Source organism: Apis cerana, linkage group LG11 (assembly GCF_029169275.1).
Source record: "Apis cerana isolate GH-2021 linkage group LG11, AcerK_1.0, whole genome shotgun sequence".
In the NCBI taxonomy this organism is placed as follows: domain Eukaryota; kingdom Metazoa; phylum Arthropoda; class Insecta; order Hymenoptera; family Apidae; genus Apis; species Apis cerana.
In genome coordinates, this window is record NC_083862.1 from 15,317,874 (window position 1) to 15,340,682 (window position 22,809).

The 22,809-nt window shown below is 40.7% G+C and overlaps 2 protein-coding genes and 1 long non-coding RNA gene across 7 annotated transcripts; 1 reads left to right on the plus strand and 2 right to left on the minus strand.

Moving 5' to 3' along the window:
- Positions 1-212: 212 nt before the first annotated feature.
- On the minus strand, positions 213-17,863 carry LOC107994792 (mucin-2). 4 transcript variants are annotated; one of them, XM_028665504.2, is made up of 18 exons: positions 17,726-17,863; positions 14,227-14,287; positions 12,384-12,566; positions 12,050-12,309; positions 11,721-11,975; positions 11,455-11,640; positions 11,106-11,371; positions 10,523-11,022; positions 10,303-10,425; positions 9,488-10,232; positions 9,199-9,396; positions 9,063-9,137; positions 8,909-8,998; positions 8,302-8,806; positions 3,399-5,009; positions 2,002-2,185; positions 1,599-1,718; positions 213-885 (listed from the first exon to the last, which is right to left on the minus strand). In XM_028665504.2, the coding sequence occupies exons 1-18, from the start codon at positions 17,732-17,734 to the stop codon at positions 428-430; spliced, it is 5,829 nt and encodes a 1,942-aa protein (XP_028521305.2). In that variant the 5' UTR covers positions 17,735-17,863; the 3' UTR covers positions 213-427. The 4 variants fall into 4 exon arrangements, with proteins under 4 accessions (XP_028521305.2, XP_016907346.2, XP_061938439.1 ...); XM_017051857.3 differs by lacking the exon at positions 3,399-5,009; XM_062082455.1 differs by lacking the exons at positions 213-885; positions 1,599-1,718 and having other exon boundaries at positions 2,041-2,220.
- Positions 8,514-21,619, plus strand: LOC107994838 (uncharacterized). The gene is made up of 3 exons (XR_009832084.1): positions 8,514-8,651; positions 17,291-17,360; positions 17,751-21,619. It is a non-coding gene; the product is annotated as an uncharacterized LOC107994838 (long non-coding RNA).
- Positions 18,197-22,725, minus strand: LOC107994809 (probable RNA-binding protein 19). 2 transcript variants are annotated; one of them, XM_017051867.3, is made up of 15 exons: positions 22,524-22,725; positions 22,240-22,444; positions 21,960-22,150; positions 21,639-21,887; positions 21,256-21,520; positions 20,964-21,173; positions 20,711-20,905; positions 20,351-20,616; positions 20,140-20,275; positions 19,741-20,063; positions 19,472-19,674; positions 19,278-19,394; positions 19,091-19,196; positions 18,890-19,013; positions 18,197-18,816 (listed from the first exon to the last, which is right to left on the minus strand). In XM_017051867.3, the coding sequence occupies exons 1-15, from the start codon at positions 22,557-22,559 to the stop codon at positions 18,755-18,757; spliced, it is 2,688 nt and encodes an 895-aa protein (XP_016907356.2). In that variant the 5' UTR covers positions 22,560-22,725; the 3' UTR covers positions 18,197-18,754. The 2 variants fall into 2 exon arrangements, with proteins under 2 accessions (XP_016907356.2, XP_016907360.2); XM_017051871.3 differs by lacking the exon at positions 22,524-22,725 and having other exon boundaries at positions 21,960-22,131; positions 22,240-22,403.
- Between the last annotated feature and the right edge of the window lie 84 nt (positions 22,726-22,809).

Genomic DNA, 22,809 nt, shown 5'->3' on the forward strand with positions numbered 1-22,809 from the left:
ATATATATATATATATATATATATATATATATATCTGATTCGATCTTTCGATCGAGTTCGTAAGAAATCTTATAAATATTTTATATATAATCTTAAGAGAAAGATAAAGATTTCGTTAATCTTTTCGATACTAAATGTATACCAACATTTAAATTATTAAGTTGGTACGATATGCAATAACGCAAGCTAAATCTACGTATATACAATAGCTATAATATTTACAAACTTTTTATTAACGATAATATCACCATGCTTCATTTCTATTGGTTATGGCTACACGTGTTCGTAAAAATGAAAAAAAAAGATCTTTCCGTCTCATTGTTACAATTAATTCGATAGAAAAGTGACTTCACGTTTGATTCATTCATTTCATTCGGATATTCAATATTTTTCGTTAATTATCGTTCGATCGACAATTCGAAAGAAATTATTCTTTGCAGCCAAGTCCAGCTGACCAATTGCAAATACCACCGACTGGGTCAAAAGATAACCTGTCAGGGCAAGTGTACTCGGCTCCGATCACCAATCCGTTTACCATTCTAGCGCAAGTAATGAATTTTTTGCAAGAGTAAGGGTGAGGAAAATTGCCTTGATCCAAGCATCGAAAAGTTCCTTTACTCGTGAGAAAGAGTTTTCCATTGAAGGTTGATTTTCCGATCACCGGTTCCTCCTCATCCTCGTAATAATCGTAATCGACAACAGGCGGTCGTTGTCTAGGCCTTGTTGTCGTCGAGTTTCGGTGAGTTTTATCCTTCGTTCTCGGCTTCTGTCGATCACTGAGAGCCGGTGTAAACCTGAGGCTAGCCCTGCTTGTCGTTGCATCTGTTCTAGGTGCAACCGTAGTGCTTATTTTGCGCTTCAGGGCGTTCCGTAACGATGGTCGACCTGATCGTTTAACTCTATTAGTTATATTCGATCCCCAATAAAATAGACTAGAAGAATCCCGTTAGAAACCCGTGGAAAAAAAAACAAACATGATTTATGTCCAGCGTGAAGAACGAGATGTGCCTGCACGTGTAAGGATGCAGACGAGAGGAGGGAAAGAGTATCAATGTGCTTGAAAGTTATAATTGCATTAGTAATTCGCATTATGCTGTTGATACAGTGATGAGAAAGGCGAAAAAAAACATGATTGCGATATATAGGGTGAAGATATATAGTATAGTAAGGACAAATAAGATTAGAAAAAGGGGAAAGACGATGATATGAGATCGACGAAGTATAATTCAGTCAAGAGATGTTGATTAGCTTCTATTAGATCCCCAAAAAATGATATACCTCTTCGAAAGTAATAACAATAATGTGATTAGTTCTTGATGGTAGACCTCGTTTCCATAAAGGTTTCACAGTGGTTTGAGTTTGGGTATGGAAGAATACACAAAAATTAGAAGTCAGTAGATGAGAGTAAATTTCGGCCAAGTGATACCGATTGATTCGCCAGGAAGAGTAGAGGAAATTATAAGTCGAAGATTACGGTGCGATGAGAAATTATATCCCAAATGATCCATGAACGAAAGTGAAATATGCGCGCGACTTAATATTTTAGTTTAAATAAATTAAAAAATCTGATGGTGGAGGATTTAACAAGTTGTGTGTACCGGTGGTTGATGATTGTACAGACGGTGGATCCGCCAATGTGACCGCGATTTCTTGTGCTCTACTATTTTGATCGATATCTTTCTCAGGTTTCGAAGTTTCCGTTCTTTCATCCACGGTATCTAAAACAATATGCAAATATCCTTATATATATAGCTCGTGCAACCATTTCTAATTAAAAATTTATATTTTGTTCAACCATTTGTTAGAAGAAATTTGAATTTGAAATATTTCGCGCGAAAATCGTTCCTGCGCAGTCGCAATAATGGAAGATGGTATGACACCTGGCGGTGATCGTACGATGCAATACCAGTTGGCGGGACATGATACGATTGAGTTATTAAATCGTTTTAAACAGTGAAATATCGTTAACGTGTATTTCATATTTGTCGTATCATCACTTACCCAATGTTTCGTTAACAACAGTTTGTAATTTTCCATCGGTCAGATGAGTCTTTCGATGATTCGCGAATGTGTTTGTAGTTTTGCTTTGCAATGGCGTCAAAGTGAATGCAGTGGGTTTTCTCAATCTGGTCGACGACAAATTTCCTGGTGTACGAGATGTTACCGTATTCTTCGAGGAATTCACCTGTTCGTAGAGCACACGTACATTGTATATCTATCCTAATCGCCGGGATGGTAAGTACAATTTTGCGATCAGTCAATAAAAAATATAAATTGATTGTCAATTGTTATAAGTCATTGTAGAGATTGAAATTATTATAAAATATTTTACATATCAAGCATTATAGAAGAATTCTTACAAAATTCTCTATATAAACGATAAAAATACTTCGAAAAAACATTTAGAAATTGATCGAATTACGAGATGATTAATTTAAATTTGAAACATGTAGTATATTTGTCAATTCTTCGTAGATGGCGCTTTGCAACGCTATCAGTGACGTATAAAAAATCAAAAGTATTTTATTTTATAAATATTTGAAATTTTTTTATCAATTTAACATAAAAACTTATATCAATTGACACGTTGATTTCGTTTTATCCTAAATAATCGTAGAAAGCACTGTTACGTAAGAGAAAGAAAGAAAAGAATAATTAGAAAAAAAGCTCGGAAAATAACAATGGCACTTCTTGTGTTAAATTGCTGAATTTCCTAGCAAAGCATTAACCCTTTGCACTTGTTGATATTTTACTGTATAAGCGGCAATGAACAAAGGTTATTGAAGAAAAAGTTTCAATAAATGTCCAACTCGCTTTACCTTTAAAAATGAGCTAAGCACAAAGGGTTAAAATATATCATAAGACGAAACACATACGAAATAAGCGTAGCGCAGGCGCTTTAAAAGATGCGACATGCGCCTCGTAGAGAGAAATATAATGTTAATTGATTTGAAAACAGAGTAAAATCAGCGGTAGATGAAGATAAGAACGCATGATGGTAGAAAAAGTGCCCGATGAATTTCTTCCGTTGATTATAATCCCTTCAGAGATACTTTTCCTCCTGTTTTCGTTAATCGTAGCCACAGAAGAATCGAAGCAACTTCTTTTTACCATTAGGTATGAAATGAAAGACTTGCGCTTTGTTACGTAGTATTTTAAAGAGAATCATCGACGTTTCGCTTCATTTTCTCGTTCAAACGGTAAACTAAAACGAGGATGAGTCGTTTCAACGTTTCTATCGATGAACGTTGCGTATCCCATTTTGTTTGGTTAGGTATAAAAGGTAAGAGTGAGCGATAGCGTCTGAGTTAGCATTGTATATTGTAAAGAAATTGTTATATACTTCTTTTTTTATGTCATCGAGTCGCAAGTGTAGGAAATTTAAAGTCTAAACTGACCTCGGATTCGGATCGATCGATATTCTCCTTAATCCGAAGATGTTCTTCGTCGAAAACAGCTTCGTTTCCCGTTTGATTTGCCTTTGACATTAACCTCTTTTCCACATTTGTTCCTTCTTTGTTCATGTCTTTCCAATCATTTAAATTTCTCTTGGAATCATTCGCTTTCGTTTCTTTCAAAGTAGTTACTTCGTGAACGAACGAGTCGTTCACAGCTTTACCATTGAAAACAGGTCTGCGTAGCGGCCTTCGATAACCTATAATTTTACGACGAGAATTTTGCCTTCTTTCGACTACTTTCGTTGAATTCTCTTGATCTTTGTTCAATCGATTCACGTAATAACGATTCTGACCACGTCTCCGAAATTTATGACCGAATTCGTAATTCGAAGTAAATTTAATCTTTTCATCGTGGATATCGAACACATTGATCGTCCTGTCGGTAACCGACGTTTCCACGGTGCTAGTCGAAGAAAGCGTCGTGGTCGATAAAATCGATTTGAATTCTTCGTCATTTTTTGTAGATTTTCCTCTATTTTGACTATTTATCGAATAGCTGTTTTCTAAATCCGCAGAATGCGTTGTATTCTCCATACGTAATTCTGTTACGTTTGATTCTAATAAGTTCGTATCAGTCGTAATATTGGATGATATCGTGATTATGGGAATCACAATATTCAAAATAGAAGGAGTATCGTGATCGTTGGTTAAGGATTTTTTGGTCGTAGAATTAATAATAATGTCGGATTCATTAGAAGATTGGGAGGTAGAAGGTGACGAATCGGATAAAGATATGGAAATCGAAGAAGTTGTTACGTTTTCTTCCGGAATTGAAATCTCGGTGAATTTTATTACCGATGGTACATCTTTCTCCATTTGGACTTGATCCGTTGAAACAGATGTGCTTTCCACTCTACCCTCGACTCTAACTCCATTTCTATTATTTTTCATGGATAATTTGGTATTTAAATTCGTGGTAACGTCAAACTCGAGATTTTCTTCGGCGTTATCGTGCTCGATAATCACTTTTCCATCTACATCGGATTGTCCAATTTTTTCAGAGATCCCAGAAGGAATATTTTCGTTATTCTCCACAGACAAGGTGGTCAATTCGGTGGTTAACGCGTCGATCTTTACTTTTTTCGACATTGAATGTTCCACTTCGCTTCTAGTGACGTAAAAACCACGCGGAACTTGACTGTGCAGCAAATTGATCAGTGGAATGCCACGCATAGTGGTAGGCTTCAGATCGATTTCTGACGAATCTTCATGATCGATTCTCTTCTTGTTAGCCAACAAAGTATCGTCCTCGACGTAATACGCGTCTATACCATCCACGGTTAAATTTGATTGAAAATCATTTTCTATCCCGTCATCGTGCTTGTTCCAAGATCTAAGTTCTGTATCGTTGAAAATCGTATTCTTTTCAATGATAACCTGTTCGAGAACGCGATCAACATTTTTCTCGCGCGACAAAACCTCTTCGCTTTTCGTTGTGAGAGGAAACAAATTCAAGAATACGGGCGATGGACCGGTGGCGATGTAATTGTTCGTTTGATAACCGATTAGTTCCTTGAGGGTTGGCAGTCTATTAACTTCCGTGTTGGCCACCTGAAAATCAGAAGAGGGTAGTACGCTTAATGACGATCTTCCGAAATAAATCTTTCTCTTCGATCTCTCTCGTTCTCTCTCTCTCTTTCGATTATTCTTGCCAATTCCTTCTCGTTCTAAAGCGCAAGAGAGGGAGAGAGAAGGTAAAGAAAGCGGACGATCCTCTGCGTTCGCAAATCGTATCCACCATACAGATTCTCGTTGCATCATTTGCCTCGGTAACCGAGAGATCGTCGCACAAACGGTGAATCGGTTAAAATGTATTTGGCGATGATTTGAAGGAGGGCAAGAGGAGAGTTCTCTCGATTAATCCGTGTTAAGTATCTGGTAAATTTTTAATGATGCGTGATAAGGATAATCTATGTACATTGTTAATTAATGACGAATGGTGATTCGATAGGATGCGATATCACTTGGCGGAGTCCCTGTTTCCGATCAAATTGCTGAACACCGATTCGATCTCGATCGTGGACGATTCGTGAGACTCGGTGGTGAATCGTGACGGATAAAGGAATTCGCTCTCTATGGGCAAGGTGGATCTTTCCACGTGACTTTGTCGAATTTCATTCATCGATTCGTCCTCATCGGATCTTTCCAACGTTATCCCGGAGATCGAGGATGACGTGACGATGGATGGATGTTCCAGTGGAACGAGCGTAGCCTGAAGAGGAATTTTTGTGGTCGAAGTAAGCGAGGAATACTTGGTTTTGATCAGAATCTTTTGCCTTTCCGTGGTGCCCGATTCCTCGACGGACGTGACGAGTCTCGTTATCAGCGGTTGGGGGGAAGGCGTGGTCGTATAATCCTCTTCGACCAAGTTTCGAATTTCTGCTCGTTCTTCGTTCGAATTCGTCAAAGTGGTCGAATCTTCGTTCTGATTGCGAGAAGTGGTGGTTCGCAGCGATTGTTGCTGTCTCCTGTGAGCATCTGCCGCGTAGTCGAACTTTTTCGCCGGTATCAGGGTCTCGGTGACGGGTGGCTCCGTGGTGGAAACTGGTGGGCGTCTCGCGTAGAAGCGCGTTCTCACTTGCGTCGAGGAGTCGTAGCTGGGCGATTGCGTGGCATCCGGAATCGACTCGTCTTCGCTCTCTCGATTCCTCCTTATCTCCCTGTACTTGTAACGCGTTCTCGGTTGACGAAAATTTTGATGCCTAGATCTGGGATCGTCCGCTTCTTCGGATTCGTTCGAATCCAGAGGGTAAACGTTTTCGGTGCTCAACGTTTTCTTGATAAACACTGGGACTCGGTATCGAGGGCGAATCTCTGGCGATCGATCGCCGGTAGACGGTATCGATCCAAGCGTTCGATCCTCGTTCTCGAGTATCGAAGAGGTACCCTCATCGAGCGTCGCGTTTCTCGATCGACTCGCCAGAGGGGACGAGAGTTTCTCGATAATCGATGGGGTAGTGGTGTAGCGACTCGAAAGTTCTTCCAATTCCTGATCGATGGGCGGAGTGGTGGGGTACGAGGTTTCACCATCGCTTCTCGAAGTCACTTCTTCCGTATCGAGCCGCGGTTCTCTCTCCTCGTCGTCCTCGTCGATCGTCGTTCTCGAAGTCGAAGAAGAAACCGGTCTACGACGAACGAACAAATTTTTCCTACGTTTCGAAACACCTTCCAATTTATTTTTTCCACTCGCGGACGAGTAGCTCGAAGTCTCCACGATCGAATTTCGATCGTTGAAATTTTCCGGGGAAGAAGGAACGACCGGTCGCCTGCCCACGAATTTCCTTCTCACGTATCTCGAGTCTAAATAATACGTCCTATTGTACGCCTCTAATCTACGATCAGATTGAGAGGAGAGCGTCGAACTCGGCCAAGAAACGATCGTCGGCGATTCATTGGTGAATTTTTCATCCAAAATATCGTTCGAAAATTTGGACGGAGTCGATTCCACGGGATCGGTTTCCGTCACCGTCCATTCCTCCGTCGTCGATTCGCTCGCGATAGCTGTAACGTTGTCGATTATCGTGGAGGCCATGGTGACAGGATCGAAATCGAACGAGCTCGCGTCGTCACCGAGCACGCTCTCCACGATTGTCGGTGTTTCCAAAGTCATCGCAAAGTCGACCGTCTCCGCAACGGTCACCGCTGTTGCCAAATTTTCCGTTGACGCGTCCGTGGTCGTGCTCACCTCCTCCCCCTCCTCCGGAGTCACGGTGGATACGAGCAAAATTTGCTCGGTAGATGGCACGACGTCCGTCGTAGATGTCGCGTTTTGAACCGGACGGAGACGTTTGATCACCTTTCTTCTACGCGTGTGCGGTCTATTCTCTCGTTCCACGGATATTTGCGTGGTGGTGACGGGTCGTCTTCTAAGAAGAACCTTCCTTCGCCTCGGATGCACGGCGTTCTCCTCGTTAATCGTCTCGCTGATATTATTCGCGGTTTTGATCACGTTCGCGTCAACAATTTCATCGTCGACCTCGATCGTCGTTGCATCCAATCCTTCCGTTCGATGATCGTCCGTCACCTCGGTGATTACCTCGTTTTCCATCGTCGATTCCGTGGTACGTGGTTCCACCGTGCTCGTTTCGAGATCGGTTGCGCTTGTTTCCTGCGTCGTTATCGTCGTTCTGGTCGTCGTTTCTATCGAGAGTTCGTCTATGGAGTTGAGGATCGGTCGTTCCGTCGTCAGTGGCACGGTTACGGCGGCGTCGTTCGTGCTACGATCGAGGAAGGACGGAGGGGGGGACGACGAGACGTCGGGCGTGGAAACGTTATTTCTCTTCCTCGTGTACCTCGTTCTGGCGTACACGTCCCTGTTCACCTGCCCGACCGGCGTTTTCAACACCTTTATATTCGTGATCTTCTCGCTATCCCCGTCCTCTTTAACCGCGTTCCTCGATCTCGAGGGCAAGCTTCTTCTCGGATAAGCTTGAACGATCCTCACGATGGGGCTGTCCTCGAGCTCGTTGGCTCTCGTGGACTCGGTAGTGGTGGTGGTGGTGGTGATCGTGGTGCTAGTTTTAGAGGCTGGCCGACGAAATCTTCTCCTAGAAGAACCTCCCTCCGTGCTGAGAGGAGGTTCCGTCGTGGTTCGAACGCGTTCTCCTTGGACCGTGGAATCGGAAGAGGTGGAGCTCTCGTTTCTAAGTTTGAAGGTGGGCGGTGTGTATCTGCTCGCTCCTCTGATCCTCGACGAGGGTCTCGCGCGTGTACGCGTCCCTTCATCGCCCTCGTCGTCGTGGGAATTTTCCACGTTTCGACCATGCTTCTCCTGCCTTGGTCTTAATCGACCTCGTCCTACCAAAAGGGACGAGCGCGTGTTGTTTCGCGACGGAATACTCACCTTGGACCTCGTCTGATCGTTGGACGGTGGCAACGGAGTGGTGGTGGTGGTCGTGGGCTCGGTCGACGACGGCCTGTTTCTTCGGTTAAAGCCGAACGGCCTCGGCTGAGATACCGACGCGGTGCTGATCCTCGTATTCGGAATCGACAGCGTGGACAAGCTCGCCGGCGCCGTGGTCAACAGGATCTCCGTCGCCGAATCTTCCACGAGTTTCACGGAGTCGGTGGTCGAGCTCGACTCCGAGGTCGTCGAGAGGATCGCTCTCTCCGTCTCAGCCTCTTCCGTTCTTCCCGCCTCCGTTTCAACGGGGAGGATGTCGTCGTTGGGCGTCGAGGAAGAACCGATCCAAGGTAAGGTACTCGTTAACGGACTGGTCGTCGTATTATCTACTTTCTCGTCCCCGATCTTCGACGGCTCGATCGATTCCGTGGTCGATGCAACAACCTCCGGAACAGCCTCCGTCGATTGAGGAGTCGTGCTTCTGAATCTTTGCACGCTCACGTATCTACGAGGTATTAATAGGAAATAAAGGTTAATCGATCGAGCGGCAAAACGTTATTTTTTTTTCTCTATGTAATAAAAATAATTTCAAATATGGAAAAGAAACCTGGATTTAGTCGTCTGCGAGTTTTCTTCGCTCGTGGATGAACGAGATTCCTCGTCTCTGACATTCTCGGTTGAGCTCGTCTTGGTATTGCTGTTAATTTTGCAGATCTTTAATTTAGATTTTTTTTTCGATCGTTACGAAAGAGAAGACTCACCTTGGACGTCGGCGTCGAATTGGCGCCTCCTCCTCTCCATCCTTGCTCTTCTCCTCAACGTCGTTCTCGTCTTTCCTGAAGGAAATTTTCCTTTTGTGAGATAACGTTTCCTCCCTTCGTCTCTTTCTTCGCTTACCTCGATGTCGACGAGGGTCGAGCGCGTCTTATATCGATGTAATTAGGCGTCGCCCTCTGCGTCGAGCCGGTTAGAAAAGGATTGCTAATCGTTTGCTCCTCGGAGGAAGCCACGTCCGTGTTGTCTCCGTCCAGATCCTCCTCCTCCTCCTCTTTCTCCACCTCTTCCCCGTTCAATGGCGGCTCCTTCGTCGAGTGCCTGAACGAAGAAACGACGTTCGATCCGTCGGTCAGTATCGCGGGATAGGAACGAAGGGGGAAAAATCGTAAAAATACCGTTTTCTTCGTACTTTGGTCTCTCGATGGTCACGTATTTCGGTTTCTGCGATCGCCTCAATCCCTTCACCTCTGGAACCTCTTCCAATCCCTCGAACTGCGCTCTCCCCGGCCCATTCGCGAAATTCGTATTCGTCGAAGCTCTCTGCCTGCTCGTAACTTTACCAGCCTGACGATTCAGCACGCGCTCGTACAAGGTGCGACTTATAGTAGCTGGCGTAGCGCTCTCCCCGCCAGAGCTCGCCGAACTCTCGTTCGAATTTTTGTCTTGAAGCAACAACTGCTTCTCCAATTGCTCTATACCGCCTGCTTTCTTGATCAACGTTATCAGCTCCTTTATCACCTTAGGATCCTCTTCATCCTCCGAATCGGTCGATTTCGAAGTCGCCTCTGTTGTTGTCGTTGTAGTAGTTGTAGTGCTAGTAGTAGTACTCGTAGTGCTGGCAGTGCTGGGCTTGTTTCTGGTGATCGTTTTGTACAAAAGCGTCTTGGGAGTGGAGGTCACCTTGGCTTCCTCTTTCTCCTCCTCTTCCTCCCCTTCTTCTCCCCCCTCCTCCTCGTCCTCGTAATACTCGTATTCCTCCTCCGGATCCGGTTTCGCGGTGGAAGGTCGGCGCGTGGTGGTGCTGTACAGGTAAGTGGTGCGGCTTGTGGCTGCCGTTATCGGCGCCCTCGTCGTCGACGCCGACGTCTTCGACTTCGGGCACGCGACGTTGCGAGGATAGTCGCAGGAATCGGCTGCCTTGTTGAACACCAATCCTGCGGGAATAGACGAGAGAATTTTTACAGGAGCGAATTTTTTAACGCGATGCGCGGATTAAATAATTACCGGAAGGGCAGGTGAACTGGTGCGCAACCACGCCCAAACCTCCCGGCCCGCTGTCCAAGCACCAGAAATATTTTTTGCAGTCTCGAGGGTGGGAGAAAAATCCTTCGTCCTCGCACTTGAAATCTATCGAGACGAGACGCGTGTTCCTTACTATATACTATTTATATTTGTAAAACTATATACTTTTTATATTTGTAAAACGAAAATTTCAAATATCTACCTGTTCCAGGATCGGGAGTGGTCGGGGGTTCCGGGGTAGTCAGTTTGTTACTCAACGACTCCTTCGAATCGAGGCCATTGTCGCCCTCTTCTTTACGACGGACTTGCTTTCTGCGATTCTTGCTCGAACGATTCTTCGCCCCCCTACTACTTTTCTTCCCGTCCCTGGATCTTTCTCGCTTGTTCGCCGCGTTAACCGCGTTCCCTCTCTCCGAATTTTCCTCTTCCTCCTCCCTTCCCTGCTTCTCCTCGTCCTCGGACGAGGAATCGTAGGATCGTCTATCGACTCGGCCCCCTCCCTCCTCGTCCTGTTCGTTCGCTCTTGGCCGCGTGAACGTTCGATATCTCGGCCTCGAAGAAGTGGGAACTCGATTTCTCGACACGGGCGTCGCTGTTGTGCCGCCTCGTCCGCCATTTTTCCTTCTCTCCGTGTCGCTTCGAGTCCCTTGAATCCGAGACTTCTTGCGTCCCTCCACCGGTTTCGACTTCCGAACGGTGTCCCTTATTTCGATACGAGCAATTCCAAGGAATATCATCGACGACGATAAATCGGAAAAGTGAATTCTAATACTCGTGATACTTACGTGGCGTCGGACAGGAGGCTCTCTTTCGCCGCTTCGATCAGTGGATACGGCCGATCGTGGCATTTCCCCCGGAAATCGTCGTTGTCGATCGTCCAGAACATTATTCCTCCCAACTTCTTCTCGTTCACGTATCTCGCTTTTAATCTCACTATATCCTCGTCGTCGTAGCCTACCCACTGATCCCCCTTGAACGCGTAAGGGCCCATCGCGTCAGGATTAGGCTCGACCACTTCCCACTCGTCCGATTGCGCCAAACTCTCGCAAATCTGCGAGACAACAGTAAAACTCGATCGCTCAATTATTCATTCGAGTTTATTCGAAGGAAGAGGAAGATTTAAAAGCAAGAAACCTCGTAATAGGCAAGATAGCCTTTCTCCCGAGTAGCGTCGCCTTCGATTCCCGGGCCATCTGCCGGTGATCCCAGATCGGTGGCGTCTTGGTTGAAAAGCGTGTAGGATCTTCCATACGTGGGGATCCCTAGAATTATCTTCTCCGAGCTGGCGCCTTTCTTCAGCAGATAATTAACCGTGTAGTCCTAGCAAGGATGACAAGGTAATAATAATAATAATAATAATCGTGATTATCAATTAAAATTAAAATTGCTTCGCGCGTTACGATCGTCAATTCGGTGTCGTAGTTGTACTCGTTGTCCTCCTCCAGGGGATAGAGGGGGGCGTGGTGATTGACGGCAGGCTCGTAAGACGAGTGGTAATCGTAGGAGAGGAGATTGACGAAATCCAGGTACTCGTTCAATCTGGGTATATCGTAACCTTTGTCGATGTACTCGATGCCGGCCGGCATCGCCAACGTCAGCAAAAGTCTCGGCCTTCCGGTCTTCGAAGCCTCCCTCTCGAACTCCTCCCTCAGTTCCTTCGAGATACGAATCAATGAGGATATCGCGCGGAACCATCTCCCTTTATTGCTCAATCCGTTGTCCATCCTACCTGCACCAGGTTGGCGTAATTGTCCTTGTCCCGAGGCTTTCCACCGTCTCTGAACGCGGGATATTCCCAGTCGAGATCGAGACCGTCGAAATGATTCTTTCGAAGAAACTTGATCGCGTTCTTGACGAATTCTCGCCTTCTGCCGGGGTCGGCTACCATAGGCGAGAACCTGCTCGAGCCCTCGTTCCAACCACCGATGGCCAACAAGGTTTTCAGGTTCTTGTTGTACGTTTTCAAGCCGGTGAACTTGGCGTATCCACCTTTGAAAGAATTAATAAATTGGTTATAATAATAATAATAATAATTTTGGACATTTTTTTTTCCCTCTCTATACCTTTCTCGATATCTTGATACTTGTCGAAAGGTTTCAAAGCGTTGTCCTTGGTGAACCCGCCGAAAGCGTAGATCAAGTGGGTGCATAAATACGGATTGATGTTCTGGGGCGAAAACTTGGCGGTTCCTGGTCGATAAATGGACCAGTTGGTGTAATAACATACGATCTTACGCTCGGCATTGCCTGTGAACGGAAGAATGATCAGTTCGAGCGGAGAAGTATATTAATAAGTTGATATTAATATTTATCGAAAATTAAAAATCGTTAAGCGACGGAAAGACGTCGGAAACTGTTTATTGTATTCGTAATTTGCAATTATAAACTTGCAGAAAATTGAAAAGAAACGCGAGGCGTAATGATTTCTTCATTGACGAATCGATTTGCAGTCACCTTGAGGAATCGTCGTTGGTATTCGCTTTCGATCGCAGGGTGTTGTCCTCGATGCTTTCACTGATCGCGGGAACCGAGGCCGTTCGGAAAGAATGTTAAAATCGAGACTGGAATTAAGATCATCGCTCCTGACCCTGACCACCCACGTGGAATAAAACGCGTATTAATTTTTTCCAAGCCCGCGACACGAAGTGGAAAATTTGATTTTTTTTTTTTTTAATTCTTTTTTAATTTTTCCACGAGAGAGAAACACGAGCGAATAACGAGTAAAAGTAATCTGGTACAATTTCCACGGTTCGAAATCACGACGAGTACGAGGTAATGATAATCGAATCGAATATACTCGAAGCAAAGATCAACGCCGATATCGAACGTGTTCCAGATTCTATCCACGCGCGCGATAGTTTCGCGTAATACGAGCGTTGCAGAGGCGGTAATGGAGTTAAGAGCGGTGCATAATATCCGAGATAATATCGGTAAAAGCTAGCCGCAAATCTAAAATTCACAGTGTTAAAACCGCGTGAAACTTTTCCTCTTTTTATTTTCCTTTGTATATCGACAATTATCGATGATTCCGTTGCACGCCCATTAACTCGATAACTGCATATTATTTTATTTTTCATTGAAACGCGTACAAAGTACGGTAAGTATGTTTAACGATCCGAAACGGTTGGCCTCGTCGTTAGAAACTATGTTACGTTACACGGTTTTGCGAACCGATTCATAATTTCGCAGCATGAAAAATTTTACGAAGAGAACGAGTTCTACTCTTCGTATTTGGAATGTGAATCGAGACGATTATTATAATCTCTATAATGCTCTAACACGAATTTAAATTGCTCTTAAAACTTAGAATTGAAAAAAATATTTCACGAATATATATCGAAAAATATTGTCTCGTACGTATGAATCACCATCGATTCATGATTTTACATTGCGTCAATTATTTTTTTCTTTTAAATCGAATAGAAACGATTACTGTATCGATTACAGGAGATAAAAACTTGGCGAGAACGAATATCGCCTTAAATATCTGAGCTGTTTTACGTTTACAATGTACTTTCCACGTATCCCCCCCTCTCCTCTCTGCTATATCGACTACACCTCGAACGGGCCCGTTTTTGCCTCGAACGTTTTCTCCGACGAGGTGCGCACGTTTCACTGGTCGAGATATGGCGAGTCCAGTGAAACTGCATCCGCGCGTGCGCCGGTCTCCACGTGTACCGGCTATGCTAGAGAAATTACACCAGAGAGATCAGAGACACTCGGTCACGGAGTAAATGGGCCATTCTTATTTTTTTAAACAAGCTTCCTTTTTACCATTTTGAAATAGTTATTAACGATGGTTTTGTTACTCGATGAACTCGCGAGATTGCTTCCGTGAAGAATCATTTAACTAAATTTTTGTTTTTCGGCTAGTTAAGCCAAATTTGGTCGGCAACGAAATACTCACCGTTATGAATCGTCGCGAGTAGAATACTTAGGCAAAGCAGCAGTGACACCGTTCGGTTCTCCTGTAACGGAAAAGTGATGCGACGAATTAATAATTCGATGCGTATAGTTCGATGAGTAGTTAGATGTAAATATGTATAACTGTACGCGAACGATCAATTAGCCATTCACGGTGAAACTATTTGCGCGAAATCGATCTTTAATATCGAGTGTATTTTTCCACTTTTCAATCTCTTCGAAATATCTGGCGAAAGTGGATTCGCGTAGTGGATATAAGTCGGTTGAATTATCGACCGATGGAAAGAAAGGAGCGTCGGTTCGGTGCACCTGCGGGCGACCAGCTTCCCATTTTATTCGAGGCCTCGAGAATAATGCGATGTGTCCGGCAAATAGAGCGGGGCCGTGACACCCAATCAGCCACTCCTCGTTACGCAACGCGTATGAAGAGAAAGCAAGAAGAAAGAACACCCGTTCCGCGACCACTTTCTACCTTGAGAGTACGTTTCGGCCAACGAGCGCGTTACGTTAACGTTACGTCGCTTCGTAACGTCATTTCGATAGAATTGGTAGATTAGAAAAAAAGACGAGCATTCGCATTCCTGTGTTGACGCCACTTTTCACTTTTTCCAAGTTCGTTGCCCGAAGAAGAGGAGCAAAAAGAAGAAGACGAGGGGAAGGAGAAAATCTGATCTCTTGATGAAATAAACGAGCGGGTGGATCGAAAATTCCCCCGCGGATCTGTCTAAATGTCAAATAACTTTCTACGGAGAGACTCGTGCGAGCACGCTTTTAACCGGGAAATAGCGAACGATACGGCGAAAACCACCTGTTGCTCGATCGATCCTTTCGGAATGTTTCATAACCGGAACTGGCTTTCGGTGATTTCTAGCGAGGAATCTGTCATCCAATGGAACTTCTCGTTCAATTGCTGTCGATTATCGCTGTCTAACTTTCGGAATGGTGATGATATATTTACTCGATCGGTACGAGAGAAAGCATTAATTTTTTTTAATGCTCGCAACTTCGAGTTCGGAGAGGATATTATCGCACGTTTAACGCATATCGATCGAAGTTGGATTGGCTCGTTTTTTTGGATAGAACGATCGGCTTATTTACATTCGAGTTGCTGTGACATTTGAACGCGATGACTTCACCCCCTTCGTTTTATTACCGTTACTCACTTCGATACCGACGAGACCTTTTAAAGAACCAGACGATATACGCGGTATATAATGTATAACGGGCCATGAATTTTAATTTCGAATCGAGATTCCCTTCGAGGAAAATTTATTTTATTCGCCGATCCGGGGAATTCCTAATAAATAAAGTTTAGGAAAACGAGCACGTCGAGACAAAAACCTGTATATCGAATACATTGATCTCGAAGGAAACAAAGGAAGAGAGGTAAGAATATTCGAGGCACGCGGGGACGAAAGAAAGAAGAAAACGAGAGATGGTTAATTTTAACCTTGAAGATCCAGAATCTCTATTAAGTCCAGTAGCTATAAACCAGTTGCAAAGGTGAACGGGATGGATTCGTGCGTCATTGCAACGAGGGTTCAATCTCACCGTCCGAATCGTTGAGACATTTGCTCTGGATTAAATTACCAACGATCGAGATCGATTTTTAACGATGATCGATCGAGTGGAATGAAAATTGCATCGAGGTGGCTGGATTATTTTTACAACCATGAACCAGTTAACGACTTTTTACGGGAAATCGATCGTAAAGTCGAAAATAAATACGTTTCACGTATTCGCCCTGTTAACGCGTACGCTCGAAAGCAAAGTGGATTCGATCTGTCGCCGATGGATAAATCCAACTCGGCTCGGTCACTTTTACTTTTCATGGAATTCGCTCTGAGGTATAGGACTCTGTTTACTACGATTATACTAGGAAACTACGATTGCGCTTTTGATTAAATCTTCCTTGCCAGTTGCTTAATTACCGGAGAAAATCATCTCAAAGAGAAGGGATAATGGGGTTTCTTCTTCGCTTTTCTTTTTTGTCCTCGACTCGTCTGTCTTCGTTCGCCATTTTATTTTATACTATTATAGGATGAATCGTCAAAATTTATATGAAGAATTCCGACTGGATATCGAAACGAGAATTTTCTCCATATCCAGTTGTTATATTTAGAAAACGTTTAAAATGTGTGGAAATACATTTGCTTGTCCTTCTGCTCGATGAAAAGTTTACTTTTTTTTTGAAATAAAAGGAGACATTATACTCAAGAATTTGAAGGAAGAAGAAAGAAAGATCACTCGACGAGTCTTCGAAAGGTCAGCAGCTGACCTTCCTTGCACTCCCCAAGTACTTTTTTTTTCTTTTTCTCGTTTCTCGTTTATCCATTATTCCTCATTTTCTCTTTTCTTTTCGAAAAAAGCCTCGAAACAGTTTTTCTTTTTCTACGATGAAGAAAAATTATCGAATTTTCGTTTGTTATTGTTCTACGACTTTCTTACGACGTGAAAGTGGCAAGTTTAATTAATCAGAGAAAGTATGAATTTTTAGAACCGGTTACGTCAACGTTACACAATTATTTACTATCGACCACGACGATTTCCTTTGAAATTGCTTTCCGAAAAACGTCTCCATCTTTTCAACGTGCAAACCTATATGGAATCATACATTTCGAACACACAACCGTCTTTTTCAAAATTCCAATCTGGACAATCTGTTTGTCCCCAAACAGCGACATGTAAAAATCGAAATGACCTTCGAAAGATAGAAAACAGAAGTTTTCCGTTCGGTTGAAGAGAAGTGTTGCGACCTCGACAATTTTGCAATCTCGAATTGCTACACGCGTTCTCTCCTTCTTTGCTTGGTGTCGTAGCGGCTGCGGAGCCAACTGTGCAGTCCAGCTCGAATAACCGGTAGATATCCTCTCCCTCCTCCACCTCCCATAGGAAGCCAACGATCGTTTTTAAACATCGTACGTGTGTATGTAGATCTCGCCCTCGACAACACGGCTCAAACTCATCCTTTGAAAACGCGCGCCACTGTTGTAACGTTTCTTTTCGCGATGGAATTAATTTTATTTATTTATTTATTTTTTTTTCAGTTTTTTTCTTCGAGGACTCCACAGCACGCATGCACAGAATTTTCGATCGGAATTCCAACAAGGGACAAAGGTAAAAGCATACGTAAATATTAATTTTCCGTTATTTTGAAACAAATACATAGAAAAGTGAATCGACATAAAATACGAATCTTTCTTATTTTAGAGAAAGTTTCCTATTATTCCTTATCGAATATGGAAATTTTTCGAAAGTTTCTCAAAAAGTTCATTCACTTTTTTTTTTTTTAAACTTTCTAATTTATTTATTTTTTTTTATCTTTATTTATATATATATATATATCTCGATGCTTTGATAAATGGATAATCTTTGCAAGATTTTGTTTTTTTTAAAAACGTTCGCATTACGAATTATATATAATTTTGATCGAACGAAATTTTGCGATGGAGAGGAAAGAAAAATTGGCAAAACTGTCTTACCCAATCCATTTTCGTTGTTTTGCAGTCTCTACAAAACACCGTGATGTCGATCGTCGAGAACCTCAAGTCGAGCACATCGCGCACTATGCCGTTAACATAGGACGCGACGTTTCCAGTGCACCCGCGACCTTGTACCAGCCGAGCACGCCAAAGGACACCCGAAAGCAATCGCGAGCACCGTACACCGATGCGAGGAGAGCGAGACTGAACGTTGTGCAGAGGATGGAGAGGCCACTGTTACTTTCATGGGTTGCCTCCACCTCCACCGTGAACCTCTCCAATCCATTCCTGCCACTCCTCCTCTCAGGCAGAGGTGAAAGGAAAACATTTCTTCCCTTCTTCCACCCGAAACTTCTTCGAGTTCGCTTCTTTTTTTTTTTTAGTAATACCGATTTCATTAAAAGCGCACACTTCTCCTGTCGATTTTCAAAGGCGATTTAAGAATTTATGTAAATTTTATGAAGCCACACCTTATCGTTTTTTTTTCAATTTTATTAAATTGGATAAATCTATTTCGCTATATATATGTGTATATATATATAAGTGTTCTTACTGGTTCGAAAGGGTAAATTTTATCAATTTCGTTACTTTTAATTTAAGAAAAGGAATTAAAATTTAAAACGAGTTGACTTTTCCGTGTCAAAATTTTATCTAATTTTTTAAGAGCGCGTGCGACTTTGAAAACTGTGTAATTAAATCGGCGTGGGTCGAAGATATTAATGTTAATTATGCCGCGATACGAATTATTCGATCGAACAGCGTTAAACCCAAATACATAGAATTAGCACGTGTCTGACATACTACTGGTAGAAATTTAAACTATTTTCGAGAAAAGTAAGACGGGAAAAAGTTTCGACGTGAGGCGAACATCAATATCGTGCACTCCCTCACGAGTCGAAAAGAACTTTTTAACTTTCGATCGATTTGATTCGCTGCCAGTTATATTGAAAGAAAATACGCCTTCCAAGTCACGTGTGAATTTAATTGTATCATTTCCGTGATCGTACTGTGTATAAAAATTTTTATGATTTATGCATCCTCCGAATCCTCCAGATTAAACGTGGCCTTTTTACTCTTCTTAATCGATTGATCTATCGACAAAATATTAAATTCGGTTATTAGTAGTTAATTACAGCGCAGGAGGGATTATTAGTAAGTACACACCGTGATAAAAGTGTTTGGCCGTTCGTTTTCTAATATCTTCCACGCCCTCTTCGGTTTGAGCCCATTCCAAGACCAATCTTCGCCCGTACAAATGTGTACTTTGACACAAAGCTTTAAATGCTTTCTATAAATACAGTGGAAAAAGATTGTATGTATACATTGATTCGAGATGACGAGAATTTATTTTAATTTTTCGTATACCTTCGCTTCGCTTTTCGTGTAATATTCTACAAAGGCGAATCCCCTGTGTTTTTCGACACCAACTAATTTTTTAGGTAATCGTACTGCTTTCAACTCTCCGAACGCTCTGGTATTTCAGAGAAAAAAGAGAAAAGAAACGTAAGTGAAAAAATTTACTTCCCCTTTTTAAAATGTTTAAAATACGTACTTGAATAGTTCGGTTATTTCCTCGGCTGTTGCTTGGAATGGTACGTTTCTTATCAAAATTTTTGTACCCGTTTGAGCTTTTACCGTGGACGTCTTTTTTGCACTTTTTACGTCAGTTCTGCACATTCAGATAAATAGAAATGTTTACTGAAAATTGTAAATGCCAAGGAAACTGAAATTGTAACGGAAGCATACGTTAGCGTTCGTTCAGAACGTTTGAGTTCTAAAGTTTTTCCCTCCAACACTGTCATTTGTAAAACTTTCAGTGCACGATCCGCGTCCGCTTTTCTTTTATATCTTACAAATCCGTAGCCCATTGACAACTTGGCACCAGGATTTTGCGGATCTTTCTTCATTGCTATCGAGGCATAATGAAGAGGGCCACATTTGTCGAAATACTGTAAAAAAAGAAAAATATTATACATCAAGTAATAGGAAGCAGTGTTTGATAAGGTATTTTTTACCGTTTTTAATTGTTCCTCCGTAGTGGAGAAGTTAATATTTTTCACGAAAAGAGTGGTGTCCGGTTCAGGTTCGTCCTCATCTTCGCTTTCTTCTTTGTTAGCCTTATTCGTATCATTTACATTTTTTGATAATTCTTTTTCTTGTTTTTCAACTTTTGTTTTTTCGTTTGTTTCGTTAATAGTTTTGTTTTTTACCGCAGGAGGAGTAGTAAAACTATTATTAGGAGCCCATTCCAGATACAATGGTAGATGTTTATATTTAGTATAGGCTAATTTTGTGAATGCTTTTCGCGCTTCAGAGGGTTCCAAAAATTCCACCAAAGCTAAACGCAACGAGTTATACGATGTAATGTTATTAAAAGACACGTACGATGATGAGGATATTGTTAAAATTCGTACCAGTAATTCCTGAAGGTGGCATCACAACTCTACCCAATTCGCCATATCGTGCAAATAATTGTCGAATCTCCTGTGCTGGTGTTGCAGCAGGTAAATTCTTTACCAATATTACTGTTTTTGATCGTTCATTTGATGGCTGGAAAAAATGCATTAATTAAATCGATTTGATTTATACGTATGTATAATCATTAATATTTATATTTCACTATACTTGATTAAATGCATCCAAACAAACTCCATTTTCCTCCAAAAAGTTTTTCGTATCTTGAACCAATTGTGTTTCTCCTAATGCTAATTTAACCGCAGCACTCAAACCTTTTGATCCATCTTCGAGTACATTTTCTTTTGTTGTATTATAAGTGGTAGCTATAGCATCAGCCACAGCATTTTGACCAAGGAAAAGAGTGTTCCAGTTATGTGATGATCCCGCAGTTGTTTTAGCTTTCAATTCTTTCTTTTGTTTATAAGTTAATTCTTCTATAAGTAAATAATACAAAAATTATAAAATTATATAATATCAATATTAGAATTGTTACAAAAAATTATAGATTCATGTACGATATATTTTTACTTTCGTCGAGTTCTTCCAATGAATCAATTTTCATTTTGGCTGGAAGAAGATGCAACATTCTTCCATCTAAAATCGATCCGTCTAATTCGCTGTAAGCTTTTACCGCATGTTCGGTCATTAAGAATGTTATTGTACCAAATCCTTTTAATTTTCTAGTTATTCGATCGATGGGTAAATTAACTTCGGTTAAAGGACCTAAATAGAAAATTATATTAATATCATACGCATCATATTGGACAAGAAAAAAAATTACCATATTTTTCAAACAATTTTCGAATATCATCTTCGGTTGTCGTATAGGATAAATTTCGAATAAACATTCTTCCAGATTCTGCTATGCTTTCTTCACTTTTCAATGCTTCTGCTTGCTTCTTCCATTTAACATTATTGTTATTTTCATTTTGTTCTTCTTCAAATTTTTGTTCCTTCATTTCATATTTTATTACAAATATTTGTCTTCCATCTAAATATATATATGTATATTAAAATATAGACTAAAATTTGAAAAAAAAAGAAACTCTTAATAAGGATAAACTATAAGATACCTAAAAAACTTTTATTTTTCAATAACGCTTTTCTCAAATGTTGTGGAGTTTTGAAACCAACATAAGCAATACCCTTAATTTTTGGCGATATTCGTATCGATTTTGCTTTTAATGGACTAAAAAATTGTTTGATATCTTTTTTCTTATGATTATATGCCAATCCTCGAAGTTTTACAGTAAATAATTTTAGTGGCCCGTGTTTGGATGGATTACCATTTGAAACTTTTTGTACATTCTTTTCTTTATTTTTTAAAGCTTCCATATACTATTTAAAAAAATAAATTTATTACTATATAGATTATTATTATATAAAAAAATAAACATTGTATATATACAAAACAAATTAATAAATAACAAAAAAATACATGTGTATTTAAATTTACCTCTAAATCAGATACAACTTTATGTGCAATTTTTTGTTCTTTCTCTTTTATTTCTTCCTCTTCTTCTCCTTCTCCTTCTTCTTCATCTTTTTCTTCTTGTTTAATATCCTTAATATCATTTTCAATGCTATTAATTTCATTATCGTTATATTCTTTAGGTTGAATAGTTGTCAATATTGTATCATTATTCCATATAGCCTTACTTGTATGACTTTCAAGAAATTCCATAAATAAAGGATCATTTTTATGCTAAATATAAATCAATATGAAATTAACGTTTTAACAACTGATATAGAAAAGTAAGTTGTATAATATATATACCTTCTCCAATGCTTCTTTGACTTCAGGTTTTACATTTTCTTCTTTTTTATCTTTTTTGTTTATCTCCTTTTTCTTATCTGTTGTTTTATTCGTATTTACATCTTCTGGTTTATCACTATCTTTATTATTAATTACGTTTCTTGAACTATCAGATGCATATTTACTCCATGATCTAGGTTTGGAAGAATCTCCTTTGAAATTCAATATCGATAAATATTTATTAAATTAAAATTATCATCATAAATAAATATTCATAATATAACATTTATATTTATAATACCTAAACTTGCACATTGCTCAACTGATATTCTGCAGGTATCGATACATGTTTTATCAAAATATTCTTTGGCAGCTATAGCTTGTTCTTCTGTTTTAAATCCAATAAAAGCAAATCGTCTGAATTTACCATCTTTTGTGTATTTTAATTGTACATCAGTTATTAAACCTTTTTGACTAAAAAGTTCCTTTAATTTTATATCTGTAATCTATGAATTTTTATTATGTATTAAAATTTTTTATTCGCATTATAATTACAATTATATCGTTACATTTTTTATTACTTACATTTTTTGGTAAATTTTTTACAATTAATCGCGACATTTTGTGTTATTTATTATTATTATTGAGCATTTTATGTTACACATTTTATGAAACACGCGTTTCAGATAGGTTATGTTGTTTTGGATATAAACAGGTTAAAATTTTGTGCATATATGTAATATTCATTACTTATTCATATACTTATTACTTTATCCAGTATTTTTTACAAAGGATGTAAAAATAATATACAAGTATGAAAAATAATAATTCAAAAATTGTAATATCTTTATGAAAATTGAAATCATTTTAT

What these genes read in the sequence shown, in the direction of transcription:
- LOC107994792 (XM_017051845.3), bottom strand. An exon ending in ATTACGCCAACCTGGTGCAG is followed by an intron (nt 11,976 to 12,049) that starts GTAGGATGGACA and finishes CGTATCTCGAAG; the next exon opens with GAACTGAGGGAGGAGTTCGA. An exon ending in CGACCCTCGTCGACATCGAG is followed by an intron (nt 9,138 to 9,198) that starts GTAAGCGAAGAA and finishes AATTTCCTTCAG; the next exon opens with GAAAGACGAGAACGACGTTG.
- LOC107994809 (XM_017051867.3), bottom strand. Translation starts at nt 22,559, where the DNA reads ATGTCGCGATTAATTGTAAAAAATTTACCAAAAAAT. An exon ending in TAAAAAATTTACCAAAAAAT is followed by an intron (nt 22,445 to 22,523) that starts GTAAGTAATAAA and finishes AAAAATTCATAG; the next exon opens with ATTACAGATATAAAATTAAA. An exon ending in GTTTGGATGCATTTAATCAA is followed by an intron (nt 20,276 to 20,350) that starts GTATAGTGAAAT and finishes CATTTTTTCCAG; the next exon opens with CCATCAAATGAACGATCAAA.